The sequence below is a fragment of the Symsagittifera roscoffensis genome, chromosome 2, assembly GCF_963678635.1.
Source record: "Symsagittifera roscoffensis chromosome 2, txSymRosc1.1, whole genome shotgun sequence".
Lineage (NCBI taxonomy): Eukaryota > Metazoa > Xenacoelomorpha > Acoela > Convolutidae > Symsagittifera > Symsagittifera roscoffensis.
This window is the reverse complement of record NC_087063.1, coordinates 75,871,815-75,899,393: the sequence shown is the minus strand read 5'-3', so window position 1 is coordinate 75,899,393 and position 27,579 is coordinate 75,871,815. Positions and strand designations below refer to the sequence as shown.

The 27,579-nt window shown below is 35.1% G+C and overlaps 3 protein-coding genes across 3 annotated transcripts; all 3 read right to left on the bottom strand.

Annotated features, from left to right (window-relative positions):
* Nucleotides 1-513: 513 nt before the first annotated feature.
* On the bottom strand, nt 514-1,519 carry LOC134839976 (rRNA-processing protein UTP23 homolog). The gene is made up of 2 exons (XM_063855604.1): nt 1,238-1,519; nt 514-930 (listed from the first exon to the last, which is right to left on the bottom strand). The coding sequence occupies exons 1-2, from the start codon at nt 1,517-1,519 to the stop codon at nt 514-516; spliced, it is 699 nt and encodes a 232-aa protein (XP_063711674.1).
* A 187-nt stretch (nt 1,520-1,706) lies between these two features.
* Nucleotides 1,707-3,024, bottom strand: LOC134839216 (uncharacterized). Its single transcript, XM_063854693.1, has 2 exons — nt 2,637-3,024; nt 1,707-2,146 (listed from the first exon to the last, which is right to left on the bottom strand). Exons 1-2 carry the CDS (start codon nt 2,968-2,970, stop codon nt 1,815-1,817), a joined length of 666 nt encoding a protein of 221 aa, XP_063710763.1. The 5' UTR covers nt 2,971-3,024; the 3' UTR covers nt 1,707-1,814.
* A 15,405-nt stretch (nt 3,025-18,429) lies between these two features.
* On the bottom strand, nt 18,430-23,276 carry LOC134840532 (VWFA and cache domain-containing protein 1-like). Its single transcript, XM_063856410.1, has one exon. It carries the CDS (start codon nt 23,264-23,266, stop codon nt 19,241-19,243), a length of 4,026 nt encoding a protein of 1,341 aa, XP_063712480.1. The 5' UTR covers nt 23,267-23,276; the 3' UTR covers nt 18,430-19,240.
* Nucleotides 23,277-27,579: the final 4,303 nt, after the last annotated feature.

Genomic DNA, 27,579 nt, shown 5'->3' with positions numbered 1-27,579 from the left:
TACAGATTCCAAAAAACTTACAACGATCCTATATAAGTCATTGAATTAGCCCACGCATTCAGAAATAGAATTTGGCATTAGAATATTAGAACGATCCTACATAAGTCATTGAATTAGCACACGCATTCAGAAATAGAATTTGGCATTAGAATATTAGTCCGACAGAGCTTCAATTGAAAATCAGGAAGCCGAATAACTCATCGGCAAAAAAAGTAATTTCAATGTTCAATAGTAATATTTATACTATGAACATAATTCTATGTGTATATCACATTTAAGCAGAATTGAATTGATCGTTCGTAAAGAAGGATGAGTAACTAATCCGAATGAGAATTAGGAGCATTCCTGTAACAATATTAAACTCAACAATTGAGAAGCACTTGTTTTCGAACTCGTTTTCTAAGAAATACATTAAAAAGTTTGAAATGGCTATATAGGTCAAATTGCTTTGCTTTATCGAAGCCAAATACGACACTCTTGCAAAGAAAAAACTGATAAATTGGTAAAATCAATTCAATCGCTCGCAGTAGTTGCCACATCGGATCCAATGTTTTTCGGAACATGTCTTTTGCGTCTATTACGACATCTTGATTTTGAGTCTTGTTCCATTTTCCTTTCCTTTTTCCCGGTAACTTTGGACTTTCTTTTCAATTTTTGTTCTTTTGCCTGCACCCTCTCCAGTTTCCGCTGTTCAATTTTCTTCATTAATTTTTCTTTCCTCTTTTCCAGGAAAGGATTAATAATTGGTTTGTCGTCCAAGCCTTCTTTTTTCTTTAAAATGCTCAGATGTTCTTTTTCAGTTGATTCTAGTTTCACTTTAGTAGTGGTTGCTTTGACGTCTGTAAGAAAAGAGGGTTTCTTTAGCACCAGAGTTGCATTGTGGAGGTACAGCAATGGCAGTTTGCAACTTTCCACATTTTCTTGGACAACCTATACACAAATGCAATTCAATGCGACTTAAATTGAAAAATGAAACAATTTGTGCAACACTTTAAATATATACCAGATTAGGATTTATTTAAATGAACACTATTATAATTAACATTGCGACAAAAATTTGGGTAAAAAGGTACAGCTGCATTGACACAGTCAAATTTAGACACACTTTAACGTTGGGTTCCTTATTATTTTCAAATTAAATTAATTTCCAGTTTCTATTCAATCGTATAAATATGTCCACAATATGAAACCATAAATCAAAACAATTGAAATTAAACAAAAAATAGGGCGAGCTTACCATATCTTGGGTGGCAAAAATGTATTTCTCGTCGCCTTCAGCCAACGACTTCAAACAATTCACAGGCAGTTTGATTTTCTTCCTGCTATGAGCACACTTGACGACTTTGAACTGTTTCAAAATATGCAGAGCACCAAAGAAATAGGATCCGAGTTTCTCCAACTCTTTAATTACACATTTAGTAGTACACAGTTCTATTTGGTCGGCACTCGCTGAATCACCTAGCCCAAAGTAGGACGGAATTTGTTCGGCTAGATTCACTTTATGAGTCAAAGCAGCCATAGTCAAGGTACCATCTAAGATTACCTTATAGGGCGGTTCGAAACCAATCAACTTAAAATTTTTCAGAATTGATTTTAACTTTTTCTGCCTTTTATATTTCATGATGTTCTGAAAAGTTTCAGCCAATTAAATACAAAAAAATTTTAGTATTCACCTTTTGAAAGTTATATTTCAGCGGGAAAAAAACTTTGAATGATTTCGAATTTTTTCGAGAACTATCACAGTGCAAGTGACTAAAAACTGCTACACTTAAAAAAATATTTTTCAAATTTACTGCTTCTAACTATTGTTAACATTAAGAGTTTTTGTACAATTTGTTCTCGATTATGTAATCATTGACTTCTTCTGGGACTAAATACTTAGCTGAGCCTCCCTTCGCTACCAATTCTCGAACCAATGTTGAGCTAATGTCATTTTCAATATCACTGGACACCATCATGATATTATCTCTAAACTTATTCACTATCGGGTGTGTTTCGAGTAGCTTGGAAGCGTCGTTGTCTTTTCTCTCCATGCAGACAATGCCGTGATTGGTTAAAATGCGCGTGATGTGATCGTCCAACCAGAGATTAGGTGTGTTGAACGAAAGCAGAAGGTCTGTTCCACACAGAAACCGACAGTTGATTCCTTAAAAAACCTTTCTTGGTAAAAGATCGCTTTGATTCTTCTGACCACCTCAGGATTTTATGGCCGAACGCTTTAAAATGAAAATATAATAAATGAGTAATTTTTTAAATTTTCTGCACCCTTTAAATTTCCGAAAACAGAATCTAAAAACGTGACCGGGGAAAATGCGCTCCTTTCGCATCAACCATGTACTCTTGCTGCTAATTTTAAATCTACATTCCACAAATTTTCCACTGAAAACGCAGATTAGCTAGAAAAAAGCTTACTTCAGGCCACGACCCATCAGTATCTTACAAGGAATACTAAAGGTATGAAGCTCGGTCAGAAGAAAAGAAATACTATGGTGATAATTAAATGCATTTAATTGTATGTAAACCTAAGTTATGTAAGCCTAACTTGTATGACTTTCTCAACCAAAAATTTTTTTAAGTCTTCCATAAAATTTGACGATGATTTTCTTTAAACACAGTATAATTCGTGCGACTCAAACCTGGAAACTCTTTCTGCAGATATGTACTGTAGTGATCCAAAACATCCACAGTTTTGCTCCAGCCCTCCTGTTTACACTCCCAGTCCTCGCATCTGATCCAGTTTGAACTCTTACAAGCCAGATGACTCAGAGCTAACCGGTGCTCGGCAGATATGAGACTCTTCTTACCATATTTATCGTGCACAGGACTGATTACCCCGACTTTCACTGTGTGACCTGCTTGTTCAAGGGAGTACTTGGCTGTTTCCAGGAGTCGCAAGTGCATGTTAGTAGGGGGGTTGAAGCACCCGGTCTCGATCAGAGCAATCATCATTTTTGAGAACCTTCTCCTCATGGGGATTGAAGCTACTGAAAAATGGGGTAAATCCCCACTTCAAAAACAACACAAAAGTCTGAAAAAGAACACAATAATTACTTTTTGTTCACTCTTCTACAGTTCTCCTCTTTACTTAGCTTCATTCGTTAAACCTCGTCACTAGAAAAAATAAGGTGCATAATTAGACACAAGAGGCAAAGCTGAGTGAATGACAAACAAGCATGGCAAACCACTGTATATAATGAAAGCTACGAAATTGCAAAGTTAGAGTGAAAAAAAAAATCAAAATAAAACCTATAAGACTTCTAATGCTTGGCGGTTTTGTTTCGAATGAAATACCGGGGACAAGGTTAAACACAGAGGCGAAGTTGCACTTGGCATACACAAGCCAAAATTTGACCGATAACTCTACGGGAAAAACTAAATGAGTAAAACTTCGAGTCTACATAATTTGCAATTTGCATAATTTGCAAGTAACGCAAGCCAATTATGGCGCATTAGCAATACAGTCAATTTTTTAACAAAACTCCTAACTAACATGCCTCAATTTATAGAGCGGACTCAATTTAACTAGTATACGAAAAAGTTCCTTAAAACATGCAACCCTACCCAGGTTGGAACCCTCTTATTTCGTTGCGGGTCTCCTTCCCTACCTCTACGCTACATATCCATGATACTGGATCCGTGATAGTGGATCCTATAGATCCATGAAAAATTTAGCATTGGGTTTCGCCCAAAACCTTGCTTGTTGTTCTCATAAAAATGAGTGAAAAATTTTGTAGTTTTGGAAATTTCCCAGAAACATGTTTCTTGTTCAAACTTAAATGCGTAGCAGTTTATGCAGGGAGGCTTCTTACAACCTGTTGCCTTGTAAAACCTTTGATATCAGATTGAAATATTTTCGAGAAATCACAAGTTGAAAAAAATGGATAAGAAATAAAAACATTGACGTTTCTGAAGGCCGTAACTTTTTTGTGTTAGAAAAACTGTACGAGAGCGCTTACACAGACGAGCTTCGCTCAACCCTTTCTCTCTTCAATGAACCCAAAATTTCAGGTTTCGGATGGTAGTTTTCAAGACAATTGGAAGAAAAACTGCTAAAAACATGATACTGGATCTCGTACAGGTTTTCGAGATATCACAAGTTTAAAAAAAAACGGACAAGACATAAAAACATTGACGTTTCTGAAGGACATAACTTTTTTGTGGACATAACTTAAAAGAAAAACTGAACGAGAAAGCTTACACAGACGAGCTTCGCTCAACCCTTTCTCTCTTCATTGAACACAAAATTTCAGGTTTCGGATGGTAGTTTTCAAGACAATTAGAAGAAAAACTGCTAAAAAGAGTTTTTTCACTTTGGAAAAACTGCTAATTTTTTTTACCGAGGGTCATCATAATCAGTTGTGTAATAAAAACTGAGCGTAACCACCTATGAGTTGGAGCTTCCCACAATCCGTTTTTCGCACTGAAACCAATATCTCAGATTCGGGAGGGTAGTTTTTGAGAAAAGTCAAGAAGATTCAAAAAACAGTCGAAAATTGACTTTTCCGAGGGTCATAAGATTTTTGTGTAAAAGAATTTGGGCTTAGATAGTTATGAAGAGGAGCTTTTCACATTCCGTTCTACCTATTGAAACCAAAATCTCAGATTGGCAAAGGTAGTTTTCGAGAAAAGTCAAAAAGATTGAAAAAACGGTCAAAAAATCGAAAATTTGACTTTTTGGAGGGTCATAACTATTGTGTAAAAAAACTAGTTGTAAACCTTTATGCAGCAGAGCCTCCCACAACCCATTCTACTTACTGAAATCAAAAACCTCAGATTTGGGAGCGTGGGTTGTCGAGAAAACTCGATAAGTTTCAAACAACGGTTAAAAAATCGTAAATTTAACTTTTCTGAGGGTCGTAACTTTTTGTGTGAAAAAAGTAGAGCTAAGCCACTAAGGCAGAGTAGCCCCTCACAACCGTTCCGTTCGATTAGAACTAAAATCTCATATTTAAAGTGTGGTTTTCGAGAAAAGTAAAAAAAAATCGAAAAATGTTTTATAAAAAAAAGGAAAAAAGACTATTTTGAGGGCCATAATCTTTTGTGTAAGAAAATTCGGGCAAGCCGCTTATGCAGGGGAGCTTTCCACAACCTGTTTTTTCAATTGAACCAAAAATATAAAATATCAGATTTAGGTGGGTAGTTTTCGAGAAAATGTAAAAAATCCAAAAAGTTGGGTCAAAAATTCCTCCACACATTTTTTCGAAGGCTGTAGAAAATGAGCTAAGGTAAAAAGACACTAGTGGAGTAAGCAGGCACACAGAAGAGTAGCCGGAATTGATACCACTCTTTTGAAAATCGGTAGAAAAGTTTTTGAGAAAAACGAAAACTTTCCAAAGCGTCTCAAAAAAAAACAAAAAAAAAAACAACCGATCCCATGCATTTTCGTAATTCCTGTGTTTATCAAATAAGAATTTGTAATTTAATAGCTTGATTTAAGATCCCTAGCATTAGCTGTACTTAGTAGCTGGTTAGTGATCAAAATGAACATCTTCAAAAAGAACACATTTTGTCGCAACAATATTTGCGACTCAGCTTGGAAAAAAAGAGAGTTCATACTATAACACAAGCTGTGCTTGTGTAATTAACATTGAAACAAAATGTACCTTTCAAGTAAAAAAGTACAGCACGCAAAGCCAGGTTAGTAAACTTTACGCAACAAAAAAATTGAAAAAACTTGCAATTACAGGGAAAAGTGCTCTCAGCACAAAAAATGAATGATGGGTCAACTAAGCCGAGAAAACATAAGCAGATAACCAATAGGCTGACAATGCAATTTTTGCCGGAAAAAAACTTTCAGATTCTTAAATTATAAAATGAAAACAAACAAGGCCCGACCGGGACTCGGACTCCAGGCCAAAGTGCCAAGGCAACAGCATTGTCTTAACTTATAAAGGATCACAAATAAAGCAAGCTCAATTTCTTACAATTTAGTTTAAAAAGTTGCGGCTCTTCTCAACTCCTACAACATAAAAAATTTCTATTTCTTAGGTGTTATTATGGCTGCATGCGCGATGTTACGATGTAAGGCATGGAGAAAAAAATGTGTTCACAGAAGTTAAGTTGTTCACCATCTAAAATTTCAACGTTATGACAACGTCAAAATGGATGAAATCTGACTTTCAAATGAGGGAGAAGAAAGTGGAAAAAAGCCAAAATTGCTTGCGGGAAAAAATTTAATTCCAAATTACAAGACACTTGCTCTCGCAAATTTAACAAAGTTGAAAAGTCCCCGTAAATCCGCTTTTAGCTACTAGGAGCTTGAGTCGAAAAGCATTAAACCGGAAAACCACCCGCGAAAAAAAATTCAAACCTCAACTTTACACAGAGGCGAAGCTGAGCTGCGCAAAACCTGTAATACAAAAAAATAACCGTGATTAAAATCAGATGCCAGAAAAATCAAAAACTGAAATAAAAATTAAAAATTGTTTTGGTCATAAAAATCTATAAAAAATTTTTTGTCATAAAAATTTAAAAAACTTGCAAAAAAGCCCGAAATGTCCGGAAAAAATTACAGGCACCAGAAAAAACATTAAAAGGAGCTTTCGAAATGCTAGAAAACAGCTGAAAAATTCCTTTCTGCGGGAACTAAGCCGGCAAAAATAAGCAGACAGCCAAAAATCAAAACTACCAATTTTTCAAGTCCCGACTAGATTCGAACAGCCGGGTTTTGTCGTCAAGCATGGGTGTTACAGCACTTGAGAAAAAGCTGCAACATCAAAAAAAAATCGGACTACAACAACTAAGCAGAAAAAAATAAATAGACGAACGATAGTCCGAAAACGCAATAAACTCAAGTTAGCAACGAAAATAGGTCCCGGCCGGATTCAAACCCAAGGCCTTAGCCGTTTAAGCAAATGTATCACCTCTACGCCAGATGCATCGGATCGTTTGATTGAATTTAAATTTATAACACAGAGGCGAAACGGAGCTTCGCACCAATTGCGATACAAAAAGGTATGACTATGATTACCAGCAAATGAAAAGATAAATAAAAAATTTAAAAAAAAAACCTAGAAAATCCCTTTTTGTCGAAACTAAAAAATTGCAAAAAGGACAAAAAATTCCTAAAAACCTAAAAGGAAAAAGCCCTAAAAAGTCTAGTATCCGATTGCAATACCCTCGCTTATCGCAAGGGTAATAACTATAAATACTTTGGTTAGAGTTCTAGATATATCCATTACCAGTAGTTCTTGGTGGCCAGTAGTTAAATTTGATTTTGAAGAAGATGAGCAGGTCAGAAGAAATGATTATATCACCGAAGTACCACTGTAAGTGATTATACCACCTTGCAAATGATTCAAGTGATTTTTAAACAAATTATTAACCCAAAAAAAACCTTTATTCCAATTTGATAACGATTGCTAATCGCAAGCGTAAATACGATAAATATTTACTTTAAATTAAATAACAAAATATATCATTGACATACTCAGTTATATCTTTTATAGTTTCTTCAACATGGATATGCATGTTACGCAATGCATGTACTTTTGCACAAGAAGCAATTTCGACCTTAAGCAACTTCTTAGTACGATAACTGTTCTAACAACTGCAAACATTTAATGAATCCTCCAGGTTACTGATATTTTAATAGCTTGTAATGCTTATGCTAAATAGTTTGAAAAAAAACTTTTTATTAGGCTCTATTTTACAGCAGTCGTTGATGCTTCTAAAGGTAACTGGTGTCGTTCAAAGGGCTTTTTTATAGAAAAGCTGTGGATCTCTTCTTCAGAATACTTGAGTCGCCTGCTGTTTTTTATCAAAGTTTAGAGTCAGCATAATTTAATCAATATTTGACTTCATTGATTGTCTAGCTTTTCAATGCGTAGCCTTCATTGAGCTACATTAATTAAATATCAATTGATTCCATAATTTCGTTACTAGTTTAATCAAACGTCTCTCAAGGGAAACGAAAGACATCACACATTGTTCTGGATTGTCAAACTTGCGAAAAACAGTTTCTTGATATACAACTACACTGTACATGGAAACAGCAACTGTTAATTTTTAGGATTATTGGCCCCCGGCCCAGCTACCACCATTCAACCTTGAGCCTTTGTCTGTAAGGGAGAGAGATGTCATCGATTTTTCCGCACCGGCAACTGTTGAATCGGAAGCTTCGGATCTTCTTATGATGACTGTCTCACCGTAAACGGAGACTTCCCTATGCGGCAAAAAAAATGTAGAAAAAGCCTGGGCATTTCCGTCCCTTAGAACGCATTCCATTGCCCTACTTTTGATTGCATAACGTTTTTAGAAACTAACTGTTGCCAAATTTTTACACTAAGGCGAAGCAAAGCGAGAAGTAAATCAAAAACAGTCATATTATTTTCTTATTTGTCAACCACCATAAAACAATAAAATCAAACCGAGAGTAAAGAATACAACTCGAACAAACATAGATGGCCAACAGACAGTTGGAAAAGTTTTAAAGAACAAGGAAACCGAAAAGCTGATTAAAAAATTTAACTTTCGAATAGAACAAATCACGGTGAAGCTCTTTCAATTTTAAATAATGTTGATGATTAGCACTGTTTTTGTATTAGCATCACTGTTGTGATAAACTTCTTAAATAGTTTCAGATAATTGACTATGACTACTCAAATTGATAAAACGAAGCAATTCCATCACTGAAGTATCTCGGAGAAACACCCATTGTAAAGCAGGATCACAAACAGAAGAGCTCAGAGCTAAGTGCATTAGAAGAAAATCAGTAAGAGCAGGACATAATAGATAGAGAAAAAGAAGGCGAAGATCAAGAAGCGCGTAGATTCAGGTATTCAAAAATTCAAACCACAAAGACGACCTCGGAAAAGTACAGCCGAAAAAAAACTGACGACAAATTCGGAATTAAACTCTTGGAAAACAACAGTCGCCTAGACAATATTGTTTAATAAGTTTGCCGGAAAAAGTTGTAAAAGACTGAAGTGGTAAACTTGTAACTCAAAATTATGTCATGGTCAAAGTTGTCAAATCTAATGCCCATCGTCTTCCGGCCGGCAAGATGTACAAGAAGTGTAAGTAAAATCGAAATGATGATACGTTTAGTAGAATTCAAACTTTTTAAGATGTAACAAGTGCCCGGTTACAATTACAACCAGTCGAATGATGCAGCTGTTTCTGAACCAGCAGATATCCAAAAAGGCCAAAAATTAACAAAAATGCTAGAAAAAAAAGTAAGTAAAGTTGATAATGCCAGTAATTTTTATGTTCTTTTGTGTAATAATGGTGTATTTTCTCGAGTCTCCTGAAGTAATTTAAACTACTGAAACAGGTTTGAGTGATGCTGATGATACTACACTGTTTACGGTTAGAAAAAAACAATGATTCCTATGTAAACATCAGGGTTGGAAGATTTAAAAGCAGCATGATCTAACTTCTTCCTGAACTATCATTTGTCAAAGATGTGTTTACTAATCTACTGGAAACAACATCAATTATTCTTGAGCACCATAAAAAGCAAAATTGAATTACTCGATATCAAATTTTTTGTGACCAATCCTTATATGCACGTAGTTTAAACATTGACTTCTCGGTAGGAAATCACCTGATTTATAAATAAATTAGAGAAAATCGATTTAAAAATGTTTGAATTCCTAACTTACTAGAATAATTCATATCTCGAACTTCTAACCTACTAGAACAACTGATATCTCGAATCTGCATCACTCATTTTAGTGTTGAAACTTGAATGAGCTTGATATAAGCATACTCGAAACTCATAGTTTTTTGAAGTTAGAAGAAATTTTTTCCAGATGTGCCGTTCCTCAAGAAAAAATAAAACCATTGACTTTCAAATCTTCAGAAATTTAAACTAGAAGAATCAGATATCCTCAGCGAATCTTGTTCTGCTACTGCATCTTATAATCTCCATGATGTTTTCTGTGCCGTTCTAGAACACTTCGAACCTACCAGACAAATCTCTAATGACGCCTTACTTTCTTCTTGCTGGTTTGATAAAGAAACAAACAAAGCAAAAAACAAGAAAAAAAAAGATTCACGCATCATGGAAAAATGATAGAAGCAATATTAAGAAAAGACGAATGTTCTTAAGTGAAAGAATAAAGGTAGAAAATTTGATTTAAAAAAAACACTTCGATCCTATCAGACACTTTCTACCTATCAGCCAAATCTCTAAAAACGCCACAACTTTTTCAAAGGTAGAAAATTTGATTTGAGAAAAATCGAAAAAAATTTGTTAGATTAATAATATTTAGACAACGTATCGGAGACTCGAGGCAGAAATCTAAAAATTTAAACGAATGAAATAATTAAATTTTTTATTCGAGTCCCAGAGCACGAAATCCCCACTTCTTTTGACCATAAATTTAGAGATAACGGATACTTAAGACATTGCAAACAGCTGCAAAGAAAAAATTACAAATCTAGAATTGTAACTAGTTGAGGTAATTGGGAATGAACAGAAAGTTTTTGTCAATTATTCCGCTACGCTCTGTATGTTTGTTTACAAGTTGGAGAATTTATTCAATTGCTTAAACCGAAGCAGTCATCAGGTGTGTATGTATTTAGCAACAACGTCATTACAAGCATTTCCTCTGTTGTTGTCACATACCTGACATATCTTAACAATCTTTCATTTAAAAGTGGCTGCTTCCCAGAGTGTCGAAGAGGCTGAAAGCATCATCCTTATATATGCAACTATCGAAATTTGATCGAAATCATTATAGAACTAAAGCACTACTATTTTGCTCAGCGAAGCTTTTTGAGCAGATAATTCATAACAATTTTACAATATTCTTGACATCTGTAAGGTTTTCTAGACAAAGAAGTTTGGTTTTCGGGAAAAAAAAACACTTAAAACTGTCGATGCACTGGAAGAGCTGACTCGATCTGAAAAACTTCTGATACGTTAAATCATGATATAATTTTGAACTTTGGAATAAGAGCGGTTGTACATGAATTAATTCGTAGCTATTTGACTAACAGAACAAAATGTTTATACAAATGATAGTAATTCGAATTGGCTGCCGCTAACTCCTAGGCTGTCCTAGGCCTCCTGTTTTTCCTGTGTATACAAGCGATATGCCAGATAGTGTCAAACAATCGAAAGTTTACCATTTTGCTGATAGTAGGAAAGAAGCTTGTGAAAACCATCATTTACACATTTAAATAAAAACTAGCAGAATTTGTCACGGGTTGATAGAAAAAAAGCTCACTTTGAGCACAGAAAAGTATCTCGAAAAAAAAATTAGCCCTCAACCAATCTCAATGTTTTTGATGGTAAATGTTAATTCCAAACTGTTTTTCGTGACTCATGTATTAAAGGTTCAATGAAAAATAGATAAGACACTTTGCGATATTTTACTAGTTGGAGGCCTTTTGTTCCCATTGAAATTCTTATCAAAGTTATTGCAGTAGTATTCAACCTCTTAATCAATAGGGTTTGCTTATCTATGGTTGCACTTGCTACACCAATTTTGGTCCTACTTTTATGCAGAAGAGAATAATGCAAGCGATTCACCACAAAAGAAAATATTTTTAAAAAATCAAACAAAATACTGTTGAAGCAAGAGCTGTTGGCTTAAGATCTCTTGACATTCTGTTTAACATCCTTAATAAGTATCAATTCTACTGAGCATTCAAACCATTTTTTACGTGAAAGCTAGAAGCTATTTAGAAAGAAGTCCAGAAGCAAGAATCAACTTCAAAAAACCTTTATGCAAAGGTAAATTAAGGGAAATTCAATTACAAATAGAGAATAGAAGATAGCAGTTGCTGAACGTATTAAGCGAAAATCGTATTTTGCTTGAAAGTTAAATGAAATTAAGCAAGGAGGAGATTAGTTGCTTCGCGCATTTAGTGAGATAAAGATTATTCTTGATATCTTGATTTAGTTCGTACCATTTTTTTGAGGGGGACAATACTTTCGTTTAAAAAATGATCAAACATAAGATTTTTTTGTATGTATGACTTGCTATGTCTATAAAGTATTTTTATAATAATGAAGTTTTCAAAGAGGGATCTTTTTAAATTCTACTAGACAGCGAAAAAGTTCTGCGATTCTTCTCTTTAATCATGAGATACTGAAAGGTTCTTGCTTCTGAGATATTGCGATTTTTCAAAAATAGTTTTTCAAAAACTCGAAATTGTGGAGAATTTAGACCTATCGTTTTTAACTATTAATTTATGACCTGCACTTCCATGGTATAACGCAGGAAAAATTGTTCCAATTAAACAAGGAAACTAGGCGCTCTGAAACCTGGAAACTTAAGAAAAAATTGTTAGAAAAAGAGAAAAAACCGCAATAATTTTTTGATAATCAGTTTGAATAAAATTTTTTGTCCTTGTTCTCATGAGGTCACAGAGACACGTTCAGGCAAGTTCCTTAACATCCAGCTTTCACTGTTCTTATTTCAAAACTTGGCTTAAACATTTTGTTATTCTGTTAATGTTTTTGATTACTAGTATATTAAATTCGAAATAAGTTTAAATTAAAAGTGCGTTTATCTTTTTCAAGGGCAGACTCTTAGTGGTAATTACTGATGCCCTTCATGTCTTCTCTAAATTTGGAATAAGCTCAATTATTTAGTGATTCAAGGTTTAAAAAAAAGGTTCTGTCAGATTTATTTGTTGAATTATACTGAAGCATTTAAGTTTTTGTTCGCGAAGTTAGGGGAATTAATTCTTGTTCTTCTTTAGGTTATCCCAGTTAGAGAAAACTGGATCAAAAGATAAATTTTTTATTCCACTGGGAATTCAGAAATGCTAAACCGCCTTTTGACACAAGAAGTCATTCACAATTTTCGTGATTTTTTTTTTTTAGTTTAGCTGTTTGCTCGATAGTTGAGTTTGCCTTCATTTGACAAAGAAAATGAAATAAACCGAAAAATAAATCATGAATCAAACCACCAAAAATCAAATTCATCCAAAATTAGTCAGATAACCAGAACAATTTCGATAAATTTATTGAAAAATCAATTATTATGATTGGGTTAACATATCAATTTCCTTAGTTTAAAGTTAGGCAGCCATAAGCGCTAATAACATGTAGCAAAATCGACGAATTGCAAAAGTAGCACGCAACTTCAAAAAAGAAAAAGGCAAACAAAAATACAAGCAAAAAATAAATTCGCACTTTTTCATGAAAAATTATAGACCCATTTTGATTCACAAGAAGTATTCATGTTCGGAAAATTGCACACTATGATGTTAATTTGAAAAAAAAAAAGATTTCAAAAATCAGGTTCAAACGTCATTTATATAGGCATCAAAAACACCACCAAGGCGAAGCAGAGCATCGCATTACGTACGACACAATGCAAGCGCAGCATTGCAAGTTACAGGAGCCGACAAAACATATGCAAAAACATCTACGCCAAGTGAAAGGAGTCTCGAAATTGCTAGGGTTCACTAATAAAGCGAATTCGACTTCTTAGATTTGTCTGAAAGTTGTTTACGGAAAAAAGTCCCGATTACAAGACACTTGAATATTATTTTACTTAAGCACTAAAACCTAAGTAACATGAAAAAATAAATACAGATTGAACTTGTCAAAATTTTAAAGACATCATTACAGTTTATTTTCTTGAGTTAGCTGAAAAGCCCTTCATAATGACAATAAACACCTGAGGTATAACAACTCAGAAAAATCAAGATATACATAATAACTGCCTGATTTAAAGCCGAAACTCAAAAATGAACTGGAAAACGAAAATTAAACAAATAATTTTTAACAAAATCTAATACACAATTGCATGGTCCTAATGCGTCAATGTATAAGGACAGTCAGACCTATAAAATACCAAAAATGCCTACTACAGAAGCTAAGCGGAGCTTCATTCGAAAACGAACAGTCATCCGCAAAAAACTCAATGACTGTATGCAATGGTTAAGGAGGATATCCGGTTACTGTGCAAGTAGCACAGAATGTTCCGACCAGTCTTAAAAAAAACAAAGTTTACAAATTACTGTCATTTTTTTCGGCGTGGTGTGATAAAAGTAGCTGAGCAGAAACTGCGGATTATTCGTATTCGAAAAACCAATACTAAAAGAAAGCTAATTGAAGAACATTTTTTGGAGACAAATTATTAGAAAAACGAAAAATAAAATTTTCGAAATTTTTATCAAGTTTGCAGTTTTTTGGGTTTTTGAATCAAAAAAGCGCCAAAATTATCAAAGTAAACTACCGTTACCCAAATAAAACTAAATTTTTAGATTTTGAATTAAGCTATTGTAAGCTTATAAGCAATTAAAATAATTTACTCGCTCGCTTCAATTGCTCGAAATAAGACGAATAATCAAACATTTCAGATCAATCTTGCTCGACGCTGGGGAAATTTTTTTGAAATTTCTTAATAGGGTTCAAATCACGACTGTAGGAGCTTTAATATGATATATCACTCATAGGTAAGCGTTCTTTCATAGGTAAGCGTCATAGGTAAGAACAGGGACAAAAAATTTTATTCAAACTGATTATCGACTGTAGGAGCTTTAATATGATATATCACTCTACAGAAGCTAAGCGGAGCTTCATTCGAAAACGAACAGTCATCCGCAAAAAACTCAATGACTGTATGCAATGGTTAAGGAGGATATCCGGTTACTGTGCAAGCAGCACAGAATGTTCCGACCAGTCTTAAAAAAAAAACAAAGTTTACAAATTACTGTCATTTTTTTCGGCGTGGTGTGATAAAAGTAGCTGAACAGAAACTGCGGATTATTCGTATTCGAAAAACCAATACTAAAAGAAAGCTGATTGAAGAACAATTTTTGGAGAAAAATTATTAGAAAAACGAAAAATAAAATTTTCGAAATTTTTATCAAGTTTGCAGTTTTTTGGGTTTTTGAATCAAAAAAGCGCCAAAATTATCAAAACAAACTACCGTTACCCAAGTAAAACTAAATTTTTAGATTTTGAATTAAGCTATTGTAAGCTTATAAGCAATTAAAATAATTTACTCGCTCGCTTCAATTGCTCGAAATAAGACGAATAATCAAAAATTTCAGATCAATCTTTCTCGACGCTGGGGAAATTTTTTTGAAATTTCTTAATAGGGTTCAAATCACGACTGTAGGAGCTTTAATATGATATATCACTCATAGGTAAGCGTTCTTTCATAGGTAAGCGTCATAGGTAAGAACAAGGACAAAAAATTTTATTCAAACTGATTATCGACTGTAGGAGCTTTAATATGTTATATCACTCTACAGAAGCTAAGCGGAGCTTCATTCGAAAACGAACAGTCATCCGCAAAAAACTCAATGACTGTATGCAATGGTTAAGGAGGATATCCGGTTACTGTGCAAGTAGCACAGAATGTTCCGACCAGTCTTAAAAAAAAACAAAGTTTACAAATTACTGTCATCTTTTTCGGCGTGGTGTGATAAAAGTAGCTAAAGAGAAACTGCGGATTATTCGTATTCGAAAAACCAATACTAAAAGAAAGCTGATTGAAGAACAATTTTTGGAGAAAAATTATTAGAAAAACGAAAAATAAAATTTTCGAAATTTTTATCAAGTTTGCAGTTTTTTGGGTTTTTGAATCAAAAAAGCGCCAAAATTATCAAAGTAAACTACCGTTACCCAAGTAAAACTAAACTTTTAGATTTTGAATTAAGCTATTGAAAGCTTATAAGCAATTAAAATAATTTACTCGCTCGCTTCAATTGCTCGAAATAAGACGAATAATCAAAAATTTCAGATCAACCTTGCTCGACGCTGGGGAAATTTTTTTGAAATTTCTTTATAGGGTTCAAATCACGACTGTAGGAGCTTTAATATGATATATCACTCATAGGTAAGCGTTCTTTCATAGGTAAGCGTCATAGGTAAGAACAAGGACAAAAAATTTTATTCAAACTGATTATCGACTGCAGGAGCTTTAATATGATATATCACTCTACAGAAGCTAAGCGGAGCTTCATTCGAAAACGAACAGTCATTCGCAAAAAACTCAATGACTGTATGCAATGGTTAAGGAGGATATCTGGTTACTGTGCAAGTAGCACAGAATGTTCCGACCAGTCTTAAAAAAAAACAAAGTTTACAAATTACTGTCATTTTTTTCGGCGTGGTGTGATAAAAGTAGCTGAACAGAAACTTCGGAATATTCGTATTCGAAAAACCAATACTGAAAGAAAGCTGATTGAAGAACAATTTTTGGAGAAAAATTATTAGAAAAACGAAAAATAAAATTTTCGAAATTTTTATCAAGTTTGCAGTTTTTTGGGTTTTTGAATCAAAAAAGCGCCAAAATTATCAAAGTAAACTACCGTTACCCAAGTAAAACTAAATTTTTAGATTTCGAATTAAGCTATTGTAAGCTTATAAGCAATTAAAATAATTTACTCGCTCGCTTCAATTGCTCGAAATAAGACGAATAATCAAAAATTTCAGATCAATCTTTCTCGACGCTGGGGAAATTTTTTTGAAATTTCTTAATAGGGTTCAAATCACGACTGTAGGAGCTTTAATATGATATATCACTCTACTCATTCCGATCGTTATTTGTGGTAACTGATTTTGCGTGGAAAACAAAAAAAAACTAAAACACCCGAATACAAAGTTCCTCCCAATTTTCAATGATCGGAACAAAAACCTGAACTTAAGATTAAAAAAGTTTTAAATAGATCGCTTGAAAAAACAACAGAACAGAAACTAAGCCTGCAGGAATTGAGACGAAGACTAGTAAGCTGAAATTTAAATACCTGAAACATAGTCAACAGACAGACAGAGAAAAAATCTCAACAATCGAAATTCGAAAACAATAAACGGCCCTAAACTCTTTGAATTTCTAGAACAATTTATGATTGACCCTCTTTTGATAAAATTTGCCAATTTTAGAAAACTGAATCAATAGATAAATTCTATATTCCGCTAGGAAATCTGAAAATTAACACTAGAAGTCGATCACTTTTGTCGTGACCTTTTCATTTTTGCTGTTTGCTAGTGAAGTTTGCCCACCTTTTAACATAGACAGGAACTGAAATTCACAAAAAATCAGAAGTCAAACCGCAAAAAAATCAAACTCTTCCCTAAAAAACTACTACGTTCATCGAATCTTTTTTTAAAAAATACAAAGCACAAAATAGTCCCACCGATTGCGCATCTTTGTCTCCTCAAGCGAGCGCTTTACCTGTCTGAACTTACCTGCATACCTGCAGCTGTCTGTTTTTAATTGAGATTTATAATGAAACAAGGCAAATACCTGACAAATTTGAAATTAAAGTTGAAGAACCAAACTTGATAAGAAATTACTAGATTGATGAATGAAGTGATATGATGCATTACTGAAAATCATTCTGAAAAACGGAAATATTCAAGGAGGTTTTTCTCGAGACCAAAATAACGAAACCTTCTTAGGAAACGAGTCATGACGGGGGGTTAGTATGATACCACAACAGATGCTCTGAGAGCGATCTTTGAGGCAAGATTTACAGGTAGCTCATAGATCCCTAGGCCTTAATTGAGGTATCCTAATTTATAGTTCAGATACCCTAGGCCATATTTCAGGTACCGTATGTCATAATTCAAGTACCTTAGGCCATAGTTCAAGTACCCTAGGCCATTGTTCAAGTATCCTAGGCCATAGTTCAAGCACCCTAGGTCATAGTTAAAGTACCCTAGACCATATTTCAGGTACCGTACACCAGTTCAAAAACCGTAGGCCATAGTTAAGGTACCCTAGGCCATAGTTTAGGTACCAAAGGCCATAGTTTAAGTACCCTAGGCCATAGTTCAAGTACCCTAGGTCAAGGTTCAGGTACCCTAGACCATAGTTCAAGTATCCTAGGCCATAGTTCAAGTTCCGTACGTCATAGTACAAGCACCTTAGGCCATAGTTTAGGTACCCAAGGCCAAAGTTCAAGTACCCTAAGCCATAGTTCAAGTACCCAAGGCCAAGGTTCAGATACCCTAGGCCATAGTTCAAGTATCCTGGGCCATAGTTCAAGTTCCGTATGTCATAGTTCAAGCACCTTAGGCCATTGTTCAGGTACCCTAGGCCATAGTTTAGGTACCCAAGGCCATAGTTCCCTCTCATCCCTTGGGGCTCGTAAGAACGAAAATAACATTCGAATTTAAGAAATATTATTTGGTCTTCGGAAGATTATGTGCCATCTACTATCAATTGCTAATCACAAAACCGTATCTCTACTCAAATGGTCAAAAGAGATTTTGAACGTATAAGTTTAATTACTTAAAATTTACTTTAAAACAACTCAATTCAATTGTTTAATACTTGTAGCATCTGTTGCTTTTCTAATGAAACTACCTGAAAATATCATAAAGCTTAAACCATTACGAGGGTTGGAGACTGGAGAGACGAGTTTTTTTTTAATTTTCGACTAAACGCAACAAATTTACTTTGACGTGTCACGTCATTTTCGGCTAATTAATTTGAAGAAAGCAAAACCATTCACATTCTTGAATTGTTTGATGGACAGAAAACAAACAATTTATGGCCATTTGCTATTTGAACGGAGGAATGCTTATTTATTTAATAATTTGCTATTTACTGTGAGCCAATTCTGTCGCGTCAAGTTGCATTTGTCGGAAAATTATGGTTTGAGATGTATCGTCGTCAAAGTGACTTTTAATAAAGACATACAAAGTGCGATTGGACTGTGGCGAAACTTCAAAAATAACCATAACTAGAACACATCAAGTAAACTAACGAAACTATTCGAAATGCTAAACAAACTTGATTAGAAATTTAATGAAACATATGAACATCAATATTGGAAAGAATTATTGAAGAAGATGTCTAATTAAAAACTATTGGATCAAATTTCTTCAAAGTGTCTTTTTAATCAGTAAATAAACTATTATTTATGAACTATTAATGTATTTCTATATACAAATAGCTCATTACAGGTAAAACTACACAATATCATTTAAAATGAACACGAACTTTTGAAGAATTTATAAAGCTTTTTCAAAATTGGTTTATTACGAGAACTGTTTGGTAAGCATGCTGCTATCAAACATATTAATGGATCAAAACAATTGCGTCAGTTTAACTGCTAAGTTATTTAACGTAAGTGACAAAACTATTATCAAAATAAGTAAAATAGTTATAGATATTATGTGATTTATAAAAATAGGAAATGAGCAAGAAAGCAAAATAGAAAAAAAAGTTGCTACAAAGCCATAACTTAGTTATGAATGAGCATTTTTCTTTTCGAGTTTCTGATTGGCATTTAAAAACTTCAGCAGCAGCCGCCTCTTGATTCAAGATACGTAATAGAACGGATCATCGGGAGGGGGAGGATAATAGTATTAGCAAAAAGCAAGCGCCACTGTAGCTGTCGGAACCGTGTGCACTTCCGCTTCGATCTCGGATCCACTGCCGATATCTGTGACTGAAGGCTCGCTCACAGCTTGCATCTTGTCACTTTTCATTGGACTTGAGGTTGAAGCTTCAGTCAATAGATTATTGCTTTTACTCGCTAAATTCGCTAAAGTTCCGGTGCCGTGAAGCTGTCTTTGCTGTTGGATTCGCTTCTTCGCTTTCGCGATCGTCGAAGCCGAAACTCCAGTGCATGTCGAGGACCTTTCGGATTCTTCGTCGGTCGGGGAATTATGCTCGATGACACTTCTGTCAACTGAAGTGGCGTCTGAATATGCTCCTGGATTTGGCTCGCTATCTTCATGCGGACTCATAGTACTATAACCATGATCACTGTCTGTTGCGTAGCTTCTAGGGTGATGATGTCTTCTATCATTTCGAATTGCAATTATGGGCAACGGATGTAGCATCGGGTTCATATATCCAATATCATCTTCCTCTTGCTCAAGCGAATAGTCATCGATTTCATGGGGTGCCATTTGAACATTAACATCTGAGGTATAGTTGGCATTGTACATAGCAATCATTTGACGTCGCTGTCTCTCGTGTCGGATTAGAAACACAGCAAGAGCTATCACAATTGAGCTGGCAAGAACCCCACCTGCCACTGGACCTATGGGAGTGGTCGTTGAGGAGCCCCCACCTTGATGTGAGTAGTGCTGCGCATCATTGCCTCTGAAGTACCTAGCTTTCTCATAAGGAGAGAAGCCTCTGACTCGCATGTAACAGTTATCCAACTGCTCACATCGATTGTTTTCCATTTGGAAAATAGTACGTGAGCTGTTCGACCGGAACACGACTTGTTCATACTCGCACCAACGACATTCGCGGTTTTGATCACACTTGCTTTGTTCTGTTAGAGCAGAACATGTAAAACCAATGCAATCTCTTACCTCTTGAAGACTTCCGATTTCGCCCATTTTCAGGGTTTCTGGTTGAGGTTCACATGCACTCCACGCTTGAACCGAATGAGGTTCGTAACTTTTGCAGTTATCGTCGGCGTTGTCCAGGTATACACAGGGACACCAACATCTGTTATCAAAGGGTCGCCTCGCATAACATCGTTCATTTTGAGTTCTGGGACAGAAACAGAACAGTATACTTTTAGGGTCACGTTGGTCAACAATGCCTCGCACTCCTAGGAAAAGATTCGTGTTCTCTACTCTTCGCACGCTGAACATGGTCCCGTTAGCGTTATTAGGCTTAACGAAGCTGACTTTACTCTCAAGATTAAACTTCTGTGAGAATCTGAAATGTCCTTGGCTGTAATCGTAACACTCATGCTTGCTGTAGAAGTCGGATTTCCCGGTAAGGAACTCAAAGAAGTCAGATTCCCTGTACGCGACGCTGAACATGTTGATATCTCTCCATTTCCAGCCTGGTAATCCTTGCTTGGCATTTGAGTCCAAACTTGAATTCCACATTTGCGAGTATGCAACTATGTAGCCATCCTCGTTAAACAAGAAACAATCTTTGCCAGCTTCAGGATTACATTCCAGCTTTTCAGGATTCTTTTGGGTGTTATACAACGTATGCGCGTATAGACTCTCAACCGTCACATCGAAACCTAAGACCACAAAATCTGTATCAGACACTGGAACCTTCCATGAAACCGAGACAACATATCCGGCCTCGTAGGAATCCAACCACGGCGACGAGAAATGCTGGTACGGTCCACCCTCGGCCGCTTTTCGAAACCAGTTGAGTTGATTTATATCCATATTTTTGTCCAACTTCACAGCCGGTTGAACAATCATGAAGCCATCGCTAGTCGCCGCATAACGCCGGATAAACGAGGCATTCATTATATCTTTGTCCGAACTCCATTGCAACGCACGGAATAGGAGGTATCTAAGACTCACAATCGAGTGATTCTTGAACAGAGGTTCAGTTTGAGGGTAATGAATAATTGATTTTATGTCGTGAAGATGAAGAAAAAACTGTTCAAACCTATCACGGTCTCCCATCAAACTAGACAGTTTATGAGTGTACACAAACAGAGCCCTTTTCGACACAAACAGTCCGACTTTATTCATTAGGGGTAAAGACAATGTGTTGAAATACTTGCAGGTCTCATCTTTATCTTGATGGTCAACCGCATCATGGTAGATAACACTAGGGCGAACTGGAGAAAAATACGCAGTGCGGTTTAAATCGACGCTTTTCAAAGCACTTTCCAAAGTTATGTCATTCACATTGTTACTTCCAATCAAAACTGTACATGCAACAAATGGACTTCTAGCTAATTGACTGCACGAATACTGGTAAATTTTTTTCTCGTATATAATTTCCAACTCTTTTGCCTTGGAGTTTATCAGAATATTTTCGAAAAACCTGCCAGGATCTGACTTCACAACGTCTGCGAAGAAATAAAACAATGGCTTTTCCACAATTGTGATGGGGACGAATCCTTCCTCTCGTTTATACATGGACATTCGGTGGAAGATCACAGACCCTTTCCGATCAACGATGAAAATCGTCTTATTTTCGTCAATATGATATTTCAGATCGTTCAAAATTGATTCCAGTTTCAAATCAACGCCAATGACTCCATCGAGCATTCCAGTTTTTGGATTCTTTACACTGGCCGAAATGGACATTTTAAGAGACGTTTTGTCCATTTTTGGGTACGAATAGGTAATCTTTGTCTGTTTCTTGTTCAAAAAATAGGCGGAGCTTCTTGGAAAAAGTTGGGAAATACTCAGCGTTTCTGCTCCACTAATAGGAGTAACGAACTGAATGCTTTTGCTTCGCAGCAGAGGGTCCAAATCTTTCCAGCTAGTTTGATTTGAAGTAGTCCAAAAGTAATCGACAATCGTGCTGGACTGCAAAATTATGTTGCCCATTCTGAAAACAACCAGACTCACATTTTTGAAACGCGGCTTCATTTTCAGAATTCTTTCATACTGTGTTTTGAAGTTCACTGGTTTCATCGGACTAAAAACGATCAAAACCTTTTCAGTTTCGTTTCCCAAATTGTCAAATGAATTCATGGCACGTTCCATTTGCTCACTCATTGACGAAAACTTTTGAGTTCCATTTTCGCTGAACAATTTCTTTACGTGACCCGGCAAACTATGAGTGCTGAAAAACTGTAGCATGCGCTCTCGGCTCTCACAATGAACTGTTTTCTCCGCTTCGCTTTTATTTTCGGGCCAGCCGGAAATCGTGAACGTATCCAGAGGTCCAGAAAACTGTGCTGCAGAAAAGGCCCATTTCGCAGCCATCGGCATGAAAAGTGTGGCTGTATTATTCAAGCTGAAGGTTTCAGTGTCAAACACAAAAGCCCAGTGACGTTTATGAGGAATCATAACACTTGCAATAGCTTCCTTCTTAGTATTGTGCAAACCTGCGGGATCTGGGCAGATAGAACTGTCGCGTTTAGCTGGGTAAATAAAAGCCCTCACGCAATTATCGTGAAGCGAAATGTACCACTGTTGGTCCACCTTTTCCTGCCATATATCCTTATTCTTCCAGGAATGAACGAACTCTTTTGACATCTGAATGTTAGAATTACACATTGGACGGTCTGAGTTTTCATCCACCGAGAATGTTCTTTGGCAAGCTACTTTTTTGTTGGTCATTTCAGTTTGAGACAGATTACCGTCGAAAATGGAACTTTGACAGCAATCTTGCTCGCTGTACTCAGCGTCGTTTTTATTTTCATTTCCGAATAGTTTCGAAATCCCAGCTTTGGAATCTAGCAAATTGTTCTCGATCACTTGGAACAGCTGCTCAAGGTGAGAGCGCGTTTCCTCAATTAGGGAAGTCTGACGATTAGATGTAGTCCAGACAACTGAATCATCGCCATTTGAAGGATAGAGTTTCAAATTGGAGTCTGTGAACATTTTCAACTTCACTTCTAGGAGGGAAGAGGATTGTACTACATTGCGGCAGTACAGGGAAAGAAGTAATAAAATCTGGATACCCGACATCATAATTCTATCAAGCCTCATGTTGCATTCTAACTCTGAAATTACAAAAAAAAGGTAAATGTTGTTCGTTGCGTCCGGTTAATTTAAATTAGCGCCGTAGAAGTGAGTAAACAACAAACCAAACAGAAAAAGGAAACGTGCTGATTAACTCAGGGAAACTAAATAAAAATTGACAGATACTATCATGAAAGAAAGACGAACTTAGCCGAATCACCTTTTTTTTCACAATTCACTAGAACGATAGCTACCGAAATATTATGCTCCATCTGTTGATTTCTTTTAATTCTGAACCGAACTCTTTTGGTTTAACTTGGTTTCGAAATGGTAGTTGAAGTTTGGCTGACTTGGTTTCCGACTGTGCACGTAACGATGCGTGTCGAGATCACGTTTAGGCTCAATTTTAAACCTTATGAGCAAAAGTTTTCAGATAAAACGAACCCAAAAAAAGGATAGCCGGTAGTAAATTCGCGTCGTTTCTTCGTCCAGCAGGCGAAGCTCAATTTTGCAAACGAGCAAATACGAGCTCCTCAAAGATATTTGGATTGACATTGGGTTTTGTTTTGATATAGTAATATTATAACGCAAAACATACGAAGTGACAAAGACAAATATATCACTCAAAAAAATAAACAAAACAAGGATAGCCGGTCAAATAGCACAGTAATTTCCGACCAGTCTCAAAAAAATACAATTATTTTTTTTCAAATAAGTGTCATTTTTCTGTGTGAAAAAAAAAGAAATCAGGCATTTTCGAGAGTCATAGTCAAGAAGGCCGATTGGAAAACAAATTTTGTAGAAAATTGTTAAAAAATGTTTTCTAATCTTTTGCAGAATTTTTTTTTTGAATTTTTGAAAATTTTGATTCCCAAAATGGCGTTAAAAACTCCAATAACTAACTTTGCTCGAGTAAAATTAAATTTAAACGGCTTAAGTAAGCTATTGTAGGCATGCACGCTGACCCTATTAATTTTGAATCCAAAAAGGCGCTAAAATACTCAAAATAAACTAACGTTACACAAGTAAAACTAAGTTTTGAGGGTTTGAATTAGGCTATTGCAAGCTTTTAAGCAATTAAGCTTGCTTGCTCGCCTTATTCACTTGAAATAAAAGCAAAAATAAAAAATTTCAAACTGGTTTTTCTCGATGCTGGGAAAATTTTTTTGAATTTTTAAATGTCGTTGGAATTACGTCTGAAAGGGGTTTAATATGAAACAGATAACTGGGCTTTAATATAAAATATAACTCGACCCATTCCAATTACTATTTGTGGTACCTGATTTTGCGTGGACCACAAAAAATTTAAAACACACCCGAATACAAAGTTCCTCAATTTACAAAAGTCGGAACAATAAGTCTGGGTTAAATAGTTATGTAGAGCTAATCGCAAGCGTAAACCAGCCAAGCGTCATTTCGAATTCCGGGTTTTTTCAAATGATTTTTCAAAGAAAAATCAAGCACCACTTTCATATGCACACTTATTGGAACGCCACATGAGCTGAGTACTTAAAATAGAAAACAAAAGCAGCAGTCAGTGATAAATTTCTCGTGAAAAAAAACCAAGCAGATTAAAGGAAAACTTTAATTATCCATATTCATTTGAACTGAAATAAGCTATACACAGAGGCGAAGCAGAGCTTAGCAACACTTGTGAGGCAAAAAAACACAAAGCGCTACAAAATAGTGAATAAAAATACAGAAATTTAAAAAAACTCTTCGAGAAAAGAAACAAAGAAGTAACAATTGAATTTCAAACACAGAGTCGAAGCGGAGCTTAGCAACACTTGCGAGGCAAAAAACACAAAGCGCTACAAAATAGTGAATAAAAAAACAGAAATTAAAAAAAAAACGCGAAAAAAAAATTAGGTTAGAAAAAAATTACTTCAAAAAATAACTTGACAAAAAGTGAAAAATTGCTCCAACAAAAACTTCAAATTTGTATCAGATGGAGTTCACAAACAGCCCTTAAAAAATTGAAATCATTTACCGAGCGGCAACAAGGGCGCCAAACTGGGGGTAGAAACCTGTTGCGCCGAAAAAAAAACTGTTGTCATAAAAAAAATCGTTTCATACAAGTTTTTATTACCCATATACACTGAAACACATAATCCCTAAGGTATATGTTTTGCCCTCAAAATTACGCAAAAAAAGGTTGACTAAGCCGATATAACATATACTGAAACTGTTTGAATAATAAAAAACTGAAAAAAAATGAAAATCAGACTTGGTAAACTTACAAATTTGTGAAGTTTCAGTTATAGTAAAAAAAAATTATATTTAAATTGGAAAAAAACCCCATGCTTTAAAAAATTTTAAATGAAAACGCTACCAGATATAAAAATGGCGTTAAAAACAAACGGAAATTGAACCAACAGAATCTAGGACAAAAATCAAAAACCCGGAAAAAAGTTGAATTTTTTTTGAAAAGATAATTACAATCTGAAACGGGCTTGAACTAATTACTAGCTACGTGATAGTTATTTTATTTGAATTTACAAGAATCTCAAGAAGTGAAGATCCTGTGAACAAAGTTGTTTACGGGAAAAACGTCTAGAATCCAATTGCAATACCCCTGCTTATCGCATCACTTGCGATACAAACCATAGGGAATTTTTTTTGTTCAAATCAAACAAATTACATCTACAAAATTTCCAACTTTTGTCTCAAACGATGTTCAATTTGAGGAGACAACACAACCGCCGGCGTAAAAATAAATCACAAAAACTAATCTAGCAGATGTAATTTGTTAATTGCCCGTTGCGCCAAAAACATTAGAAAGAAGATGAGAAACGTTTGAGCAAATTTGGAATACGACCCTCATTTGGAAACGCGTTCAACAATGAAAATGTATTTTCTGCTTCATAAGACTCACATATAGGCCCATAAGCCGATAAAACATACGCCAAGACTGGTTAGCCGAAAAAAGTCAGTTTGTAATTTAGCAAATTACATAAGAGAATCAAAAATACTTTAGATTACAAAAATTTAGCTCACAGGTCACAGCACATGAAAGGTAAAGAATGTTGAAATTAAGCGACAAAACATGAGCAGGTAACCTACAGGCCGATGATTTTTTGATACTCAATTATTTGGGTTTAAAAAAAACATGTACTGACCGGTTTCGAGCTAGAACCTTAGCCTTCGTAGCCAGTAGTTAAATTTGAACTTTCAAGAAATTTAGCACGTTTGATAACTGCGCAAATGATTCGGCGATTTTGTAAATATCGGTGTTACCCAGAAAAAATCTATATTCCGTTCTGATAACGCTTGCTAATCGCAAGCGCAATAATTTCAACTCCGCGATTTTCTTTCACTTGTAAGTTTTCAAAAATGCTCCATTTCGCAGCAATTGATTGGAACAAGAATGAAAAACATGAACTATTACTTTGCAAATTGTACATATGACATTTTGTTTTTGGATGCACAACAGTTTACCAATTCTTTCATTTGATTCTCAAGCATAGCAAGGTAAATTAAAACATTTTTAAAGCCTTAAAATATTCAACCTTTCACTTCATTTGAAGTTATAACCCAATTTAAGACGGTAGAATAACTATATTTTACTTTATTTTTTTTAATTCAAAACATAAAGGCAATCAGAACTTTGGCACTATTCACTTTAAGACCAGCAATTCTTGTTTCAATTGCACCTATTTTTAAAGATTTATTTCAGCAACAAACAATTGCAACAAAAAAGCTACAAAATAAAAACCACCAAGGAGATTGCTGAACGAGAAGCACAAAATGCTCCTATGTTTCAGTACAAGAAGGCCAAAAATATATAGGAGTTTATGAGTGACGAAAGAAAGTTTCAAACGACAGAGGTTATGCAGCTCTTCTCATCACTTGCGATACAAAATGGATGACTATCACAAGTTGCACATCAAAGATCAACAGACCTATTTAAGAGTCTTCACTACGTTCATTACTTTAAAGATAAACAAAAAAAGGCACTATAGCTAAACAACACATTATTCATACATGAAAAAGTGTCCGACAGAAAAAGAGATGACAGATGAAAGCCGTAGAAGATATATCACATATAAACGATGAAGAAAAACATTGAAAAAAAAATGAAAATTGATCCACCACAAATTTTGATACATTTGTCTCGATTTTCTCTTTAACAAAAAATCTTCGAGAAGAGAAACGAAGAAGTAACAATTGAATTTCAAACACAGAGCCGAAGCAGAGCTTCGCAATACTTGCGAGGCAAAAAACACATTGCGCTACAACATAGTGAATAAAAAATACAGAAGTAAAAAAATTAGGTCGAAAAAAATTACTTCAAAAAATAAATTGAAATAAAAATAGCTTGACGAAAGTTGAACAATTAA